General features: G+C 50.2%; 1 protein-coding gene across 2 annotated transcripts in view; it reads left to right on the forward strand.

Moving 5' to 3' along the window:
- The window catches only part of LOC128795126 (gamma-aminobutyric acid receptor subunit beta-4), a 74,341-nt gene extending 56,637 nt beyond the window's left edge, over window positions 1-17,704 (forward strand). Inside the window, exons 5-9 of one of the 2 annotated variants that reach the window (XM_053955651.1) lie at window positions 5,948-6,030; window positions 11,311-11,448; window positions 13,027-13,179; window positions 15,839-16,083; window positions 17,136-17,704. In XM_053955651.1, coding sequence (XP_053811626.1) covers window positions 5,948-6,030; window positions 11,311-11,448; window positions 13,027-13,179; window positions 15,839-16,083; window positions 17,136-17,513 — 997 coding nt within the window. In that variant the 3' untranslated portion in view covers window positions 17,514-17,704. Of the gene's footprint in view, window positions 1-5,947; window positions 6,031-11,310; window positions 11,449-13,026; window positions 13,180-15,838; window positions 16,096-17,135 lie in introns of both variants that reach the window. The other variant, XM_053955650.1, reaches the window with a different exon arrangement.
- Window positions 17,705-19,510: the final 1,806 nt, after the last annotated feature.

The raw sequence follows: 19,510 nt of genomic DNA on the forward strand, positions 1-19,510 counted from the left end.
AATAAGTCCTGCAGAACCTGAGCTTCCATCCCTTCTCCTTATTGCTGCAAACTGCTGAGAGCTTTGGGAGTCTGCATCCCGAGGGGACGGCAGCATCCTTAGCTTCTCGGGAGATCTGGAATCCAGAAAGTTGCAACCAGCAACTTAAATGTTTGTCTTTGGCTGTGTGAGAGTGTTTGTGTTAGCCCCTGCATCGTGGCACTTCATCCAGAACTGGGAAATGGGGTGAGGTGTTTGCTGGCTGCGTCTCCCATGGAATTAGAAAGGCAGTGGTGGGGGGATTTGTGCTGCTCCCCTCCTGATCTCAGCCATAACGAGTTTTAGTCAGCATCCTTTCCAAGCCAAAGGTGTTGGGGAATGTTCCTGGACACTGAACATCAGTGTCCTCCACAGGCAGTTTGTTTCCTGGCTTTGCTCCGTGTCCAAAACAGTCCCTTGGGCATCCCCAGTTGGAGCCCAGCAGAGGCTGGTGAGCATTCCCAGCAGGCTTTCTGCATGCAGCCAGACCCTTTCTGTGGGGTAGAAATTGCAGTGTAGACCAAGACTGTTCCAAGCCAGTTGACACTGGCCACAGAAGCCAGTGCCAGGCATTTTTAATTTGCTGGGAATAGACACAGTCACAATGCAGACGTTTATTTTGTGAGGATGAGCTTTAAGGGGAAAGCCCCCCACTCACTTTAGCAATGCCTCAAAGGAAATGGTCTTCTCCCCTTTCCCACTCAATCCTCCTTAGAAAGCCTGGACTTCCTCCTTTTGCAATCAGGTCACATTTTTGGGAAGTAATCTTTTACCCCTCACACTTGTGGCTGTGAGCTCGGTTCTCCCAGCACGCTGGAGATGATGCAGAGGGTGAATGGGTGGCTCAGGGCTTTCAGGGCCTGCAGCAGAGGGAGAGCTGGCTGGGGCAGGAGCTGAATGGGCAGCTCCCCTGAGGGTGGCCAGCACCAGGGCAAGGAGGAGGGGGAAAGCAGAGCCTGGACTGCAGCAGGGTTTAATGGCAGCTTGGAGCTCTATGCTGCTCTATGCCTGTGCCCTTATATAATCATTCTAAATAAGACAGAAGAAGCCATTAATAAGTAAACAGTGATGAGGAGGATCAGAGGGGGAATGAAATGGCTGGTGGTGTTCATGTCAGAGAACTGAAATATTGGTGGAGAACTGATGGTTTGCAGCATCCTGAGCGCTCCCTTTTGAGCTGCAGCTGTGGTGGGGCCATGCTCTGCTGCTGCCAGGCTCGATGCAAAGCAGCAGTCGAGGTTGCACCACCCTCCCCGTGCCAGCATCTGCTCTGGCCATACAAGCTTCAAGAGGGAAGAGCTTTCCTCTTTGGAGTTCTGGGTGTCCTCATCAGACACCCAGAACTAGCCCTGTGTGACTTAGAGCTCCATGGATGTTTTTCTAGAGGTGGTCTCTACCTCTCCTGGAGATGAGGGCACTCTCCAGGGTGAGGTACCCATGTTGCTTTGCCTTCTGCTTGATCCATTTGATGCTGGCAGAGAGGGGGATCTCCATCATCCTGCCCAAGCTGCTCAACATCTCATCCATGTCCCTTTTTTCCTTTTTTCTTCTCTTTATTTTTTGGTGAGATGCACGGTGCTGTCTCCACAGCAGTCTCCCCCCAGATGAACCGTGTTTGCCTGCCAGCTGTGCACTGGAGTAGCAGGACAGTGAGGCCTTGGCTGCTTGGATGGCACAACTGCCTACAGACCTCAGGAGAAGCAATTAGGACCAAGGGCATGAATGTCTTTTTTTTTTTTTTTTTTGTGGGGAAGGAGCTGTAAAAGTTGTGAATGTGAGGGACTGACCCCGAGGCCTGTGGGGTGGGCAGGGAGTGGGGGAGGGAAGGGGAGCTGGAGGGTGCTGTGGTGGTGGCCAGGCTCGGTGTGGAAGGCGCTGGACGCTTCACTGAGCGCGCGGCGCGGGAGAGCCGCTCCCTCCACGGGCAGTGTCTCTGTGAATCGCCGTCAAAGCAGATGAAATTTCACACCACACAAATTTCTGAATTTAAAAGGGGAGGGAGGTGGGTAGAGAAGCGGGAGAGGAGGAGGGGGAGGGAGAAGATGCGGGCTGGCCGGGCGCCAGCGCCTCATGCTAGCGCCACGGGGAAGGTGGCATCCTTCCCTGGCGTTCCCTCTGGTCCCCGTGCTCCCTGCTCCCTTTCACTGTGCTCACGTCTTCTGGAGGCAGTGTGCTCTGTCTAGAGCTGTTTACAGGATGATGGTTTGTTCCCTGTCTCCTCATCTCCCTGCTCACCGAGTGAGTATCTGCTGCTCTGCTTTCCCTCTTTTAACCTCTCATTCTCCTCCGGCTCTTCCTCTCCAGGCTGCTTTACCCTGTGCATCCCCTGGTCATCCTCCTCTCTTCCCTCACCCTGCTGGTCTGTCCTGTACTCTCTGCTCTCCTCTCTGTCATCTCCACTCCTGCCTTCCCTATCTGTGCTCATGCCATCATCTCTCCTCATTTTTCCACCTCTTACTTTCCTTCCACCTTGATTTTCTCTTAATCCTGTTGAGACAGGAGCTCCTGAGTGTCAGCCCCCATCCATCCCCCTATCCCGTCCTCCCCATGCAGTCTCCCACGTGCCAAGCAAACCCATCTCTTCACACAACAGCTCAGAGCGTATCAAGGTAATACATTTATACACACGAAAGAATGAGGCGAAGGTTGGTGCTGTGGCCTTCTGGACCAGAGGTGGCACGTGCTGTGACCCCAAAATGTCACTGGGGTGACTGAGATTTGCTCATGCTCCCCTTTGACTGCGAGAGGTGCGTGAAGCCTCTCACCCCTCCATGAGTCCCACCTGCCCTGGGTACACAGCCACCAAAGGAGCTGCAGAAAGCTCTCCTTGGCCCCTCTAGGAGCAGGTGAATGTTGACTCTTCAAGCAGGGTCTATCAAAGGGCAGTTGGTGTTCAGGATACTTCGTAAGATCCGAAGTGTAAAGACTTAAACACCTCCATCCTCTCTGGGATACGCCACTTGCTTTTCCCCAGGCTGGGTTGGTTTATCAGGGTTTAGGAAGCCCAGAGGCAGGACCTGACCTGGAGCTGGTGCCCCAGCGCAGCTGCCTCTTGAATCTTGTTCCACCCAGGTCCCCACGCCTGGTGGTCCCGCGGTGCTGGCGTCCCCGGGCTGGCCAGGCACTGCAGGTGAAACACTCTGGATGAGCAGGTGGCTGCAGCCTGGCACAGCTGTGGATGGCTGTGCCACCTCTGCTCAAAAACCACAACAAAGCCCGACACGGTTCCAATTTTACCTGCTTGGGCAGATCTTTATATGGGCAGATCCTCTGGAGTTTGGGATCTGCATCTAACTGGGGTATCTCTGGAGGATGCTGAGCTACACAGTGTGGATATACCTGTCCTTTAATTGCAAAGAAAGACATTATCTGGCTTTTTGAGGACAAATGTCATCTTAATCTTGTTTTTCTCCTTTCTGTCCTACCTGTCCCTTCCTCGTGAATCAACGGGGCTAAATTCTGCCCTGATGTAAATCTCTGCTGATACAAATTGGTGTGATCTTGCAAAAATCATTGGCGTGGCTGTGGATTTATGCCAGCTGCCAGCGTGAGCAGGGTTTGGTGCATGGAGTGTGGTGGCCATATCTCACTGTGTCACGCTCTGCATTTCCAACCAGCACTGCAGGTGATAAGCAAATCCTGGCGAGAGGGTCCCTCTGTGAGCAGAGCAGCCTGCATGTCCTTTCTGCAGCCAACCCTGCAGCCAGGCTGCGATTTTGGGATGGACACTGTGCAGAGGTTTTAGCCCGCGGGGCTCCACAAATGGGCTGGAAAATTTTCATTTAATACATTTTTTGCATCTCCCACTCTAGGGAAAGCAGGGGAGCGCGTTTGTGGCCGTGGTGTCCCAGGGGCGCAGTGCAATCCGGAGAGTGGATGCTGTGTGCAGCACAGGGGGATGACTCATCCCACTCCTCGGTCCCGGCCACCGCCGACTCTGCGCCTCCCACCTTGGGCTTTCCTGCCAAGGTTGCAGCTCCCCTTTTTGTTTACCCCCACCACCACAATGCCCAGTTACCCCAGCAGAGAGCAGGATTAGGGTGGGACAGGCATTGTGTTCCCAGCTGCCCTCCTAGAGCTGCCAAGCTGCGAGGCTGTGAAAGCAATCCACGCAAGGGCAAGGCAGCGGTGGTAATTTTTTTAAGTGGTTCCTGTCCTGTTGTCCTTCTCCCCCTCAGAGCTTTCTCCTCCACCCCGAATGCATTACAGATGAAAGGGTTAAGAGCTCGCCTGGGCCCCCTGCTCGGAGAGAGGGCAGTTGCAGTGTTGTATCTAGACCCAGTGAGGATATATATAAATTCCCTTCGTCTCTTTGGATCTATTTATAGCACGGCAGGCAGTGGCAAAGGCTCTCCTCAAGGCTTCATCTCCTACAAACAGACTTCACAGACAGCAGAGAAGATAAATTTAGCACACGAGATTTCTTAAAGAGCCAGCAGCTCTGCAGGGCTGCCAGCCTGCCCTGCCACAGCCCCTGCCCCCATACCCCCACTGGGGCAGCCCTCTTCCACCTTCTTATATCCTCCCACCTTCTGCCCCCTTCCTCCCCATTTCCAATTTTATGTCCAGCTTCACCCATATTCTCCCCCTTTCTGGTCTCTTTTTCTACCATTGATGTTTTTTGCTCTTTCTTTTTTTTTTTTTTTTCTTCTCTTTCACTGGTTCGCCATCTCATCCTCCCTGCTTTCTTGTTTTTCTTTTTTTCCCTCTCTTTTCTCTCTCCCAGGCCACAGGGCTCAGAAGATAAAGCTTTCTAGTTAACAGTTCACTGGTTATGCCTACATAGTAAAAAATGTGTAGCTTGATTAATGCCTTCCAGATGGTTAATTGAAAAAATAGGGGGAGAATGCAGCAATCTCTCCCCCTCTCCAGCACTCTGCACACATCCATCGCACGGGGAGAAGACTGCATCAAAGGGTGAGGGGAGCAATAGATCTGAGAAACAGGGGCAGCCTGTTAACTCCAGGGTGGTGTTGCCATGCTGGGGAGTTAACTCTGTCCCTGCCTCTCATGCCCTCCTCTATCCCACCCCAAAATCCCCCATCTCAGAGATGCACAATATTCCTTCCTGTGCAACACACACAACCCTCCTGGCATCCTCAGCTGAACCTCAGCACGGGCCCTGCGCTGCTCTGTGTCCTCCCCATGCCTCAACACCCCAAAGCAGCACCCACCCTCATCCTCTCCCCATATTTATTTTTTGGGGGGATGCACACACCTGCACACACATCCCCCAAGTGTCTTTGATGACCACACAATCATTTGCACACGGGTGCCTCCGTTAGCGGGGCCGTGGAGCGGGAGGGCTCTGCCAGAGCCCTCTGGGGTTTTGGGGTTTGGGTTTGGCAGTGCCAAAGCGGGCACGATGGAGGGGTACGGGGATGGGGGGCTGTAATTAGGGGCTTTGGGGCAGCTCGTGAGGCAAGGGGGTGACAGTGTGGTCAGCAATATGTCACTGCTGGGTGATGGAATCAATCCACCCTCGGCCTCACGGACACGTGTCTGCTGTCTCCCTGTTCCGCGCTGGCAGCCTCTCCTCTTCCCCCCCAAGCCGGAGCTGTGCCCACTCCCGGGTTCTTTGTCTCTCTCCCGGAGAGGCAGAGCAGGAACACAGCAGGTCCCTCCCCACCCCGTTACCAGAGATGCTGCCTTGCTGACGTGAGTCACGGAGGGTTTGTGCCGTGCCATTGGGGGTGAGCCGCATCAGCCCCCCGCCCTGCACACCTCCCACCCCGGATCTCCCTGGTTTCCAGGGAAACAGCGGCCCCAAATGCTGCCTGACTTTCACTTCTGCCTTTCATTTCTCCTTTTTCTCTTTTTCTTTCTTTTTTTTTTTTTTTTTTTTTTTTTTTTTTTTTTTTTGGTAAGACAAAAAGCAGACACAAGAGGGGTTTTTTTTATTATTATTTTATTTTTGTTCCCCTTTCAGGATCACCACCACGGCCGCCTGCATGATGGACCTGCGGAGGTACCCGCTGGACCAGCAGAACTGCACGCTGGAGATCGAGAGCTGTGCGTATGCCTCGGGCACATCCCCTGCCACGCGGCGCCACCTGATGCCACCCGCCCTTGCCACAGCTCCCTGCTCCTGGGGATGCCTCCCAGGGCTGCTACAGCACCAGGCTCCCTCACCCATGGGGGAAATTCCCAGGAAATCGGAGCTCTAGCAGCAGGCTGGGCATTCAAATCAGTGCCAGGAGGGTGGTGGAAGCCTCCTTTAGCGTTAAGGAAGCTGTCCTTGCTCATGGCTGGCTCCATTCCGTGTGGGAGGTGGCACCCAAGCCCTCATCCTTGCCTGGATGTTCCCTGGATGCCCATGGAAATCCTTTTCCAGCTGTGCTGGCAGAGGAGGTCCGGCTCCCTCATAGAAATGCACAGCAGGTTCCCTCCAGGGCTGTCCGGGGCAGCCTCGGCCAGGATTAGCTGGGAATTGCTCCTTCCATCAGGGATGGAGCTGGGAATTGCTCCTTCCATCAGGGATAGAGCTGGGAATTGCTCCTTCCATCAGGGATAGAGCTGGGAACTGCCCCTTCCATGAGGGACAGAGCTGGGAATTGCTCCTTCCATCAGGGACGGAGCTGGGAACTGCCCCTTCCATCAGGGATAGAGCTGGGAATTGCTCCTTCCATCAGGGATAGAGCTGGGAATTGCTCCTTCCATCATGGACGGAGCTGGGAATTGCTCCTTCCATCAGGGACAGAGCTGGGAATTGCTCCTTCCATCAGGGACGGAGGTGGGAATTGCTCCTTCCATCAGGGATAGAGCTGGGAATTGCTCCTTCCATCAGGGACAGAGCTGGGAATTGCTCCTTCCATCAGGGACGGAGCTGGGAATTGCTCCTTCCATCATGGACGGAGCTGGGAATTGCTCCTTCCATCAGGGATAGAGCTGGGAATTGCTCCTTCCGTCATGGACAGAGCTGGGAATTGCTCCTTCCATCAGGGACAGAGCTGGGAATTGCTCCTTCCATCAGGGACGGAGCTGGGAATTGCTCCTTCCATCAGGGATAGAGCTGGGAATTGCTCCTTCCATCATGGACGGAGCTGGGAGTTGCTCCTTCCATCAGGGATAGAGCTGGGAATTGCTCCTTCCATCAGGGATAGAGCTGGGAATTGCTCCTTCCATCAGGGACGGAGCTGGGAATTGCTCCTTCCATCAGGGACAGAGCTGGGAATTGCTCCTTCCATCAGGGACGGAGCTGGGAATTGCTCCTTCCATCAGGGACGGAGCTGGGAATTGCTCCTTCCATCAGGGATAGAGCTGGGAATTGCTCCTTCCATCAGGGACGGAGCTGGGAATTGCTCCTTCCATAAGGGACGGAGCTGGGAATTGCTCCTTCCATCAGGGACGGAGCTGGGAATTGCTCCTTCCATCAGGGACAGAGCTGGGAATTGCTCCTTCCATCAGGGACGGAGCTGGGAATTGCTCCTTCCATCAGGGATAGAGCTGGGAATTGCTCCTTCCATCAGGGACAGAGCTGGGAATTGCTCCTTCCATCAGGGACAGAGCTGGGAATTGCTCCTTCCATCATGGACAGAGCTGGGAATTGCTCCTTCCGTCATGGACAGAGCTGGGAATTGCTCCTTCCATCAGGGATAGAGCTGGGAATTGCTCCTTCCATCAGGGACGGAGCTGGGAATTGCTCCTTCCATCATGGACAGAGCTGGGAATTGCTCCTTCCATCAGGGACGGAGCTGGGAATTGCTCCTTCCATCAGGGATAGAGCTGGGAATTGCTCCTTCCATCAGGGACGGAGCTGGGAATTGCTCCTTCCATAAGGGACGGAGCTGGGAATTGCTCCTTCCATCAGGGATAGAGCTGGGAATTGCTCCTTCCATCAGGGACGGAGCTGGGAATTGCTCCTTCCATCAGGGAGCCCCCACAGCAGCCGTGGCTGGGAGCTGCCCTCCCCATCCTGCCCGTGCAGGGTCCCGGGATGGAAATGAGGTCCTGCTGCAGGCACGAGTGCCAGAATGTCATTCCTGCCACTCCTCAGCAGTTTGGGAACAGTTTACAGTAGAACCAAGAAAACAGAAGGCAGGGAATTACCCACAGTTCCCCATGTTGTGATTTTGTTCTTAACCGGTCATGTCCAGCCAATTTGTTCATCAAAGCTGCATTTCCTCACAATATTCCTGAGACCAAGGCCGAGATGAAGAGATCCAATTGTTTCCTCCCTCAGAGCTTTTGTCTTTTACACACTTGCACATTCGCAATCTGCAGGGCTCCATTTTCTTTGCTTCCACTTGACTCTGGAACATCAATCCTTTTAGGGCTGGATTATAAAACCAATGTACTTTAAAAAACAAAACCGGCCCAAACCTCAGAGAAAAAACCCTTTTCTGATGCAGGGGTGCAGGGTTTGGGAAGCAGCAGATGGCAGATGGGGTGCCCTGCCCCACAGCAGCGCAGGGCCCTTACCTGTAGGAGATAAGCACTGCCTGTTGATCCCATCCCTTCACCCCAAAAATAACTCTCACCACGTATACCCCTGCCTATCTGCATGCCAGGATCCAACAGAAACCTGATGAGGCAGGCTGCAAACAGGCTGCTAATCTGACATTTTAAGACGTCATATCAATACTTTTCGATATTTCAGATGGAAATGACTCGTCTTTGTGAAAGTTCGTTTACTTTTTAGAAGTAAAATGGAAATTTGGTTTTCTCTTTAAAGCTAGAAATCAAAGTGAAGCATTTATTTTTAGACCAAGCAACCTTTCCCTTTAGAAACACTTTTTAAAAATGGCTTCATGAAAAACATGCTCGATTTCATATTGCATAATGCCATAACAAAAAAAAAAAAAAAAAATACAAAAATTGGTACCCAACACCATCAGGTCATAAAATAAATGGAATAGAACTAGTTAACTGTGAGATCTCCTAAAATTAGTTACCGTAATTTGACATTTTCATTGCTGATCAGGAAGTAAATTTGAAGTCACTGCTGTTAAATTTGTGGATGATGAAGATAGCAGCGTGCGGGGCTTCGCTGGCTGCGCATTTGAACCCTTCCCAATCGGAATCCATCCGGAAGGGCTTTGAACACAGCGAGTGCAGAGCTCTGTGCCCGTGTGCGGGGCTGCAGGGCCATGCCCAGGGGCCTGGAGCCACACGGGGAGCTGAGGGAGGGACCACGGCCCGAGGTTCTGTGGCTCTGGCAGCAAGGGCTGGAGCGAGCCCTGTTACATAAACCAGGGGAGCGTGAGTCAGAGCTCGGAATTGATTGGCCTCTGAACGTGTCACGGAGATGGGGAAACAGGCTCTGTCTGTGTTTGGGTTCCAAAATTTAGGGAGGAAGCTGAGAAATCGGAAGAGGTTGAGGGAAGATGCTAAAAAGTGGTTCAAGGGCTGGAGCAGATGTTGTGCACTGAGTGAGAAACCTCAGTAGATCAGCCTGGTTTGTTTACTGCAAAGGAGGTGGAGAGGTGAATTGTTTGCAGGCTGGGTTCACCTCTGCAGAGGGGGAACACTGTGGGGAATGGGCTCGGGATCCTCCTGGAGAAATTCGGAACAACCACGGGAGCCTGAGAGTCTGAGGCAGCTGAATCCCGATGTGAAATTGTACACAATGTTTCTGAGCTGGGAGGGCGCTGGAGCTGCTGGGATCAGGAGTGGGGGGACCTGGGTGTTTCCTGCTGGTGCCAGCCCTGGGGCTGAGTGATGCAAACACCAGGTCCTGTGCACAGAGCTGGTGTGTGAGGAGGATAACCCAAGGGTCCTGAAACCCTGTGGGCTCCAAGGTGTGAGGGTTTACCACCCTGGGAGCAGGAACATGCCAGCTGGGGGAGGAGGTGGAGCCCTGGCTGATTTCCATCACAAGCAGATGTGGCATGGCATTTGGAAGATTGGGTTTATATTTTGGCACCCATGAATAAGTGCAGTAATGACTGAGAGCTCAGGATGTGGGCTTGGAGACTGCACAGTCATCAAATAATTCCGTTTGGGAAGACACCTCGGGGTGTCTCTAGTCCAGCCTGCAGCTCAAAGCAGGGTCAGCTGTGACATCAGAGCAGAGTGCTGAGCCCTTTGTCCACTCAGCAGCTTCAGGATGACACTGTCCTCAAAGGTTCACCTCTGATCTGGGGTAACCCCCACAGAAGGATTTCTCCTCGGTGCTACATCCAGCAGCTCCTCACTGCCCTGATCGCAGGTGCTGGGTGTGGTGGCACTGTCCCCAGTGGCTGTGAGCCTGGCATGGCTGTGCTGCCAGGGTGGGTGGCTCGGGCAGGCTGCTGTGCTGCAGTGCAGGTGCTGAACACGAGCTGTCTGTGGGCACAGGTGAGGCTCACGCTCTGAGGGCAGCCTTACCTCGAGCTGCACCAAAGCCTGGCCATGTCTTACTGCTCCCAGGAAGCTTTACTGAAAATCTGAGGCCACCCTGGTGCAGCTACAGCCAAAGGGCTTCAAAACACACAAGCAGTGTTGATTTTCAAGTTGTGATGAGTCCTTGCTCCAAAGATGGGGCAGGGCTGTGAACGCCGCACTGGTGGGTGAGGGATTTCATGGTTTCGTCCCCTGGCCCTCATTCCCCACGAGTCCAGAGCACTTGGGGGTCACTTTTGCAGCCCATGCAGCCCTGTCTGCCACGTATCTTTTGGGGTTAAAGCAAGAAGCTTGGCTGAGTGTAGCAAACCCATGGCCCTGAAATGTAAGGGATGAGAATTTGAGTCTGGCTCCCCTTCCTCTCTTCTCTCATTACCGCTCTTCTCCGCCAGCACTTGGTAAAACAGCCCCCAGCCTCAGAGACTCTGTTCACTTCTTGGATCTGAGTTTTGACTGAGAGGACTTAGGAAAGGGAGGTGCTCTGATCTTCAAACTTCTTTTCAACTGCTACTGTAGATCTCCTTCTCTCTGGGAGCGTTTCATACTGAGCTGCCCTGTTTACCCAGTCCCACCAGTCTGTACTGTGTGGTCTCCCCCTCCTGGTAAAAGGAGGCAGTTTTTGAACAGCAAAATGCTGTGTTTGGTGCATTTGACAGAGGCTGTGGTGCACAGCTCGCTGTCATGTCAGCCATGGAGATTGCATGGTGCAAGTCAAGGCTGGATGGGCCACAGCTCACCTCTTGCTCTGAATTCTAGCCAGAAGTGGGAGTTCTGGTCAGTTTTTCCTCTTCTCCTGGGGCCTGTATTGCCAAGCTCAGCTGAAGAAGGAAAGTACATCAGCAGGGAGAGGCTAGGCTTGGTGTGGGCTTTCTCTTGGATCCTTTTCCAGATCACCTTAGTGCAAATGGAGGCGTGGTCTGGTCCAGCCTGTCAGCTTAGCTCTCCCTGTGTGCTCCTTCCTCCCTGCAGATGGTTACACGGTGGATGACATTGTCTTCTTCTGGCAAGGGAATGACTCTGCTGTCACGGGGATGGAGGTGCTGGAGCTGCCCCAGTTCACCATCATCGAGCAGAGGCTGGTCAGCAGGGAAGTGGTCTTCACCACTGGTGAGTCTGGTGAAGGGATGTGTGGGATGGGCAAACCTGCTGCTGGTCAACTGGTCTGAATCCCTCTGATTCAGATGCTGCGGATCCAGGCTTCACCTTGGGGTTCCTCAAAAAAAAAGTGACTTCTGTACCCACCAGCTTTGCTCTTTTCCTTTTCCTTTTCCTTTTCCTTTTCCTTTTCCTTTTCTTTTCCTTTTCCCTTTTCCCTTTTCCCTTTTCCCTTTTCCCTTTTCCCTTTTCCCTTTCCCTTTCCCTTTCCCTTTCCCTTCCCTCTTTTCCTTTCCTTTCTCTTTTTTTTTTCTTTCTCTTTTCTTTCTTTTACTTTTTTTTGAATGTCTGCTTCTCTTCAAAGACTTTCAGGATCATTTTCCCCACTGCAATTATTCCCATTTCCTAGTCAAAATAATGAGTGAGCTCAGAATCTCTTCAGAAGGTTCTCAGCCTTCATCTGATTTTTATGTGGTTTACATCTGGGTCTCAAGGCTAATGTGGGTGCAATAGCAAGGAGAAAATATATCCATTGAGAAGCAAGTGGGCTATGAAATGATGCAAACCCATCTGTACATGGCAATAAAAAGGTTTGGAGAGAATACCTGGGACGTTTCAGATGCTGCCAGCTGGAAAGTTGGAGGGGGTTGGATTTTGGTTGCTGCTCCGAGGTGGAGTTCACTGCCAAAAGAGCACAGCACACGCCTGTCAAAAAAAGACTGGTGAAATATTGTGTTCAAGCCATCCAAGAGGCACATGGTGGTGAGAGAATAATACCTCCTTTTTCCCAATCTACATCCTTGATGGTTTAAAACTGCTGTTTTCTTGTTACTTCAGCTGCCAACCAGGATCACACCCATATTTCAGGCTCCTGTGTTGCCTGAGGGACAGAGGTGGGCAGGAGGAATGACTTGGACTTTGTCTCACAGCAGTGGAAGAGGCACTGCTTTGTCCTTGTCAAAATTAGCCTGCTCCAGTGGAAGGATTGTAAAAAGTACTTATTGTCCTCACTATCCTCATTAGGTTTGCTAAAAGATTAGGAGGAAGTTGCAACAACTTGAAAATAATAAAAAAGAGACCTTCAGATTAACTAACAGTACTCTATTTGCATATGAATTTGCCCAGTCTGACCATAACCCATTTTTAGAACAGCATGGGAAAAATATGATTCAGATCTTCATTGCTGTTTGGAGGCAGAGCTGGCACATGAAACATTGGAAAATCATCTCGTGGCACCCAAATATAGGGTTAAAGTCTCCTGTGTAAGCCTCCATCATATTGGCTGGCACCATAATAGCGATTCCAGCACTGAACAGCCATTCTCCCATGATGGCTGATATAATAATGTGACTTATGTAGAGTTTCCTTTCTTCTCAATACTCTGGGACAACTGAGCAGATTCTGAAGGGACCCCTTGCAAAAACTGACCAGTCTGCAAAACCAGCTGCAGAAAACAGGAGATTTCTCATTTTTCCTGCCTCTTGAGAACTCTTTCCAAATAAAATTTCAGTCCCTAACCTAAGCTCTTAGCACAAATCCAGCCTTGCCCTACCTCTCCCACCACATCCTCCTTTGATGTCTCATTGGCAGGTTCGTATCTGCGCTTATCCCTGAGTTTCCGGATTAAGAGGAACATTGGTTACTTCATCCTGCAGACCTACATGCCATCCATCCTCATCACCATCCTGTCCTGGGTCTCCTTCTGGATCAACTATGATGCTTCTGCTGCGCGAGTGGCACTGGGTATGGACCTTTTCGTTGTATTTTGGAGGTGTTTTCTTGAGGGAGATCAGCTGTAACAAAGAAAATCCCTTTTCTTTATGAGGTAGCAAATAAGCAAATCTGTCAAAGTTGTCATCCCAAATGGACATTTTTTTTTTTCTGAGAAAAACTTTAAATTTTCAGTCAGAAGACTTACCCTTTTTTTTTTTTCCCCCGTTTAATTTTTTTTTTTAATTCGTACTTCCCAAACTGGAGGTACGAATCAGTAAAAGTCCTACCAGTAAAAGTCCTACCAAAAATTTCCTGGGTGTGAGTTTAAACTCTAAACAAAAATGTAGATGGTCACTGGTTCTCAGGTACGTGGGACCCTGACATGCCCCGAGTTCCTTTGCACTGATTTTCTTAAGAAGAGAAATCTGGGCACCTCTTTGTCAACAGATGTGCCAGGAGTGGTCAGTTGCTTGATGATTGCTGAGCTGGATGGCCAAAAAGTTGTATGGGAATGGTTAAAAGATGAAAGAAATAAAAGAAGGGGCACGACATGTTTTTCTGATAGCTCAGGCCCCATACAGACACTCTGCAGAAGACCTTCAAGGCCAAGGCAAATGTGGGACAGTAGTTAAAGTCCAAGTTCTTCTTTGGCACACGCTCCCCTAAATAGGAATGTTTTCCTATAAGAGGGGGGAGAAATGAGGTCTTTTTAGCAACAGAAGGGAAGTGGGGGTGGATGGCAGATGAGGGTTTGGAAGGAGGAACAGGAGAAAGGGGGGATGGCTGGCGTATGAGAATGGGGCTGTGTGACATGAGGGAACGTTCTGAGGCAATAGGAGAGGTAAGGAGGGAGCAGGGTTGGATCTCTGAGTGGGACAAGGCTCGGAGAGGCAGTGCAGCTCAGATAGAGGCTGGGTCTTACATCAAAGCTTGGGGGTTCAAGTAGCTCTAGGAGAAAGAGTTTGAGAAGACTCGGAGGAGGGGTGGGTTGTACAAAGGTATAAAAAAGGTGGTTTGGCTTTGCCTGCTTGGAGAGGCTGGAGCAGGGAGACAGGGAGGGAAGAAGAAGAACTTGGTAAATTAAAAGGGTAAGTTGCATTGACAGGAATGTAATCAGAGAGAGAAAAGAAGACCATGGCAGACACTGTGAAAGCACAAGCAAGAAGGTGGAGGTGAGATGCACAGCTGTTGGATTTCTGCTGATATCTGGACTCAAAGGAGAAGACAGAAGAAAAACATTGTAGAGCAGAACTGCAACAGCTCTCCCTAAACTGTTCCTGACAGTTCTCGACCTAACTTATCCATAAAAGCTCCAAAAAAAAGAAACTCCACAGCCTCCTCTGGTCATTTTACCTCCAGATTTACCTGCTTACACAGTCAAAGAGCTCCTCTTCGCCTCTGCCCTAAGTCTCCATTGCAATTTGTCCACTTCTCAATGGAGACATGGAGAACATTCTATTCTCCCCTTCCTTGCCTCAGATTTCTGTATGTTTAGACTACTGCCTAAATATAGACCATATTGTGTGCATACAAATATATCTCCCTTCTGTTTACCCAACTGAAGGCTAATAGTTCTCTCAGTCTGTTATCAGGAATGACACCAAAGACACAGCGAGGGTGAGGGGAAGCAGGCCAAGCAGAGGTCCAGGGTGCACAGACAGCCAGCACTCTACAGGTGGGGCTGAAACCACGGGAGCAAATTAAGGTCTGGGGATTATTAGAGTTGCCAACAGGGAGATGAAGAGGAAAAGGGAGAAAAGAACATCAGCAAGGTAGTAAGAACAGCTAGAGAAGCAGAGGAAGACTGGGTTGAAGAGGAAGAGTTAGCACCCCCAAAAGAAGTATGAAGGCTCATTGTCATGTCTTTGGAGCTGGCAGAAGGCTGTCAAAGAGGCAGGTCTGAGGCCACGCTGACAGTCCAGAGAAGGGAAAAGTCCAAGAAGAAGCTGAAGAAGAAGACTGAAGCTGTGAGAGTAATCATAGTGAATCAGGCTTTTGGAACTGAGTGGATGGGGACAAAAGTGTTCACAAAACGCTTATTTAAGATGCAAGAAATGTGAGGAGGCCTAAAAAGGAGAGTGTGAGAACCATGGGAGGAATGTGTACGAGTGATAATTGATGTAATGAATGGTAAAGCTGGTGAGAGGAAGGTGGGAACTGATGGGGTCAAGGACAGAAGCCTACAAGGCAGGCAAAAAAAAGAGAGTACCATGGAGAGGAAATCTCTTCACTCTTTTTCCAGTTCATGGCATTGGAAAGACACAGCAGCTTATAAAGTCATTATGCCAAGAATGCTGAGGCATTCAGTAGCCCACAATGAAGCCTCATGAGTTCACGAAGGAGAAGAAAAGGAGGAGAAGAGGGTAAAAAAAAGGCAAAACGGAATGTTTCCTACCACACTGAGAGAAAGAGGGAAGATCAGGGGGACTTAAAGAAACAGGGATGCTGATCCCCATCATGCTGATGATGCTCAGCTCGGAGACTTTCTCCAACTGTTTGCTGCTGGATCATTTTCTGCAGCAATTTGTAGTGAGCATGTGGGCTTAGAATAATGACAGCTTCCTTCCCAGTTGCACTGCTCCCACCCCTCCTGAGGCTGTCCGGCTGGAAGGAGGGATGTGGGAGCTGAGAACGGCATTCCAGGAAGCCGTCGCACGTGGCTAACAGAGCACCTGCCCTCTCCTCACAGGGGTCACCACGGTGCTTACCATGACAACCATCAACACCCACCTGCGGGAGACTCTGCCCAAGATCCCCTACGTCAAGGCTATTGATGTTTATCTCATGGGCTGCTTCGTCTTCGTGTTCCTGGCACTCCTGGAATATGCTTTTGTCAACTACATATTCTTCGGCCGAGGGCCCCGGCAGCAGAAGAAGCAGAGCGAGCGCGTCAGCAAGGCCAACAACGAGCGCCACCGTTACGAGGAGAAGAGGGTGAGAGAGCAGGTTTGTCCTCTCCTTTCATTGTGGCAGGAGAATTCAGGCTCTCCGCTGGGTGAGCTGTGGAACAGCCTTTGTGCTCATGGTGACAGATGAACCCGTTTCCCTTGTCTGGTGATTACTGGGAATTTTTCCGCCTTGATCATCCTCATCCAGTCCCACCAGAACCCTCCTCCTTGCGTGGGGCAGCCAAAAGTCCCTCTCTGGCTTTTGGTCCTCCTGTGTTGGCAGAATCACACCTCCCCCACTAAAAAAATTGCTGCAAGCACAGGTGGCTGCTCCTTCTACCCCAGCAGCAGAGGACAACCCTCAAATGCAGCACGTTCAGAGCTCACAAATGACCCCATCAGGGGTATAGTCACCAAACTCTGGGGAAGAAAAGGAACTCCCCAACATCATCTTTTACGTATTAACGAGTCAGGCATTACTTTATTCTGGCCAGGATGTGCAGTGGAAATTACTCCAACCACATGTGATTATTTACTACCAGAATTTTCACATGTATATAAATTTTCAATTTATATGTTAAAAAAAAAAACTCAAAGAAATTCTCATTCTTTGGTTCTGCATTACACAATTCTTCATATTTGATCTCCTATTGGCTATTGATCCCTTCACCTTCAATGCTATTTTTGGTCCTCATTCTTTGGCTCTCTTATCAATCTCTTTGGCTCTCTTATCAATCTTTTCCCAGACTGGGAACCTGCCAGGGGCTTAATGTCTGTTAATGTGTCTCTATCTCCTGGCTGTCTTCTGGCTACTTCCAACCTGTAGATATTAAGCCGTCAGAATCTAGGAATCTTCTTTTTGTTGATTGAAGCCTCACCCAGTGAGACTCAAACCCTCGATGAACAGAATCTTTTGAAGAGAAACCTCAATTTCTACCTGCCTTTGGCAAAGGCAAACCAACCCACGACTAAAGTTACTTTAAAAGTTTATAAGTTGCATCATTTCCAACAGTATTACTCCCCAGAAATCTGTTCAGAATCACCCCTAGTGGTGCACAGGACACGCCAGTACCTCTGTGTCTGTGTTCCCTGTTCCAGGTTGACCCTTACGGTAACATCCTCCTCAGCACGCTGGAGATGAACAACGAGCTGCTGGCCACGGACATGATGAGCAGCGTGGGCGACTCTCGAAACTCTGTCATGTCCTTCGAAGGCTCAGGAATCCAGTTCCGCAAGCCGCTGGCCTCTCGGGATGGCTTTGGCCACCACCCCACCCTGGACCGCCACGTCCCGCTGACCCACCACGCCGCCGCCCGCAACCGCGCCAACTGCCGCCTGCGCCGGCGGTCGTCCAAGCTGAAGCTCAAAATCCCAGACCTGACAGACGTCAGCACCATTGACAAGTGGTCACGGATCATTTTTCCAATCACTTTTGGATTCTTCAACCTTGTTTACTGGTTGTACTATGTAAATTGATGCCTGCGGCCTCCGAGAGAGATAATAGGGACAGACACTCAGACAATGACAACACAGGAGTGTTGCGGTCTTTTGGGTTTGGGTTTTACTCTTTACTATCATTGTCATTTATTCCTATGGTTCATTAGATTTATTCTAAGCTTACTCTTCTCTTTTCAGCACATGTAGAACCACGGAGTGTGGGGTGGGGTAAAGGGGAGAGAAAGGTAAGGGAGGGGGCTTGGTTTCAGGGAGGGATGTGTTTGTCTTGATTTTGGTTTCCTGCTGAAGGACTTACACCATTGTAAAAAAAAAAAAAAACCAAACCAACAAAAATAACAAAAACCAAAAAAAAAAAGGAAAGAAAGAAAAAAAGAAAAAAAGACAGAAAAAAAAAAAAAAAAGAAAAAACACACACAAAAAAACCCCAAAACCAAGAAAAGTTAAAAAAAAAAAAAAAAAAAAGAGGGGGGAGATTTAAAGAAATTGAGTCAAAAACTGGTTGGGGCGATAGGTTATCTTTGGCTGTGCTCACTAATGCTCTATCCTCACTTCCATTTCACTACTGAATTTCATCTTTCACTTTTCAGTCTTATTATATACATTTTAAATCTTTCTTCTGTCACTGCTCTTAACCCCTTCATGTTTATTCTTTCATGGATTCATGAGATGATGGGGTTTCATTCTCACGCTATGAGATTTTTCTTTTCTTTTTTTCTCTCTCCCTCTCTCTTGCTTACAAGCCTAAAAGAGTCTTTTAAACCAACAAATAAAAAGAATATTTATTTTGGAAGAGCTGGGAAGGAAAGGGAAGGGGGGGGAAGAAGAGGCAATTATTTGGGAGGGAAGGGGCAACGTGGGGTTTATGGGAGGGAGGGAGGAGGGAACTTATCAAAACCAAGGCACATTTGCAAGATGCCTTTTTCCACCTTCAGGAGTTTGCAAGCTGTTTTTCCTGTGTGAATGTGCGTGCGTGGAGCATCTGTGTGTGTGTGTGTGTGTGTGTGGGCACGTGTGTCCATGGATGTGTGTGTGCAAGCATGTTTTCTGGGGAGGGGGGCTGGGGAGGGGGGTTTTGTAATATCTTTTGTAGGAAGAGAACACAGATGACATTTAACTGGCAGTGTGTTTGGGGGGAGGGAATAGCAGGGGTTTGTTTGCTCATTGCAGCTTCGCCAGGTTGGAGGTCGGGGTCCCAGCTCCAGAGGCAGAGCTGGGGAGGCAGAGTGTGCAAATTGGCACTTGCTGAGGGAAGAGAGGGATCTGGGGATCAGCAACAGGGCAGTGCTGCTGTTCACTGCTGCCATCTGATCTCGAGGAGACTAAGCTGATTCAGTCCTCAGAGGAGGGGCTGTTCCTAGTTATTCCCACCCTGCATCTTCCTTACTGAGTCTGGAGAGAAAAGGACTTGCAGGACTCTAAAAATTCAACCCTTTCCCCCCCTCCCTGTTCCTTATGCCAGACAATGGATCCACACTCCAGCCCTCTGAGTGACCATAGCCTGCATCAAGGCACAGGAAAGGCTGGATATAATTTAAACTTTGTTATGTTTCAGGATGAAAAAAGTAGGGAAATGATAATGATCCCCTTTCCTAAGAAATTCAGGAGCGAATGGTGGGCTGGCAGCCTCTGATCTGTGCTGCTTCTACCAGGCCTCACTTCATGTCTGTTAAGATGTACAGAGTGTAGGAAAAAGCACCCTGTGCCCCTCCTTGCAGATGATGAAGCTGAGGGTGAGGTAGAGTTCCTGCTGGAAGATGATGGTCTCCAAAGGCTGGGCAGGGTGAAGGTTGCAGTGAAAATGCTGAGCTTGGTGCTGGTGGAAGTCTCTGGAAGCTGCCGAGTCTCCAGCAGCTTCCATCCACAGGCATTCCTGAGGAAGGTACAGGAGGGGAACTTGGCCTTGGACTGCAAGGTCAGATTTTTCCAAAGGAGCCAGTTACTTTCAGGAAAATCACTGAATTATTGGCCACTTTGGCAATCACTGATGATTGATAATCTCCCTTATAATATTAATA

The sequence above is a fragment of the Vidua chalybeata genome, chromosome 14 (genome assembly GCF_026979565.1).
Source record: "Vidua chalybeata isolate OUT-0048 chromosome 14, bVidCha1 merged haplotype, whole genome shotgun sequence".
In the NCBI taxonomy this organism is placed as follows: Eukaryota; Metazoa; Chordata; class Aves; order Passeriformes; family Viduidae; genus Vidua; species Vidua chalybeata.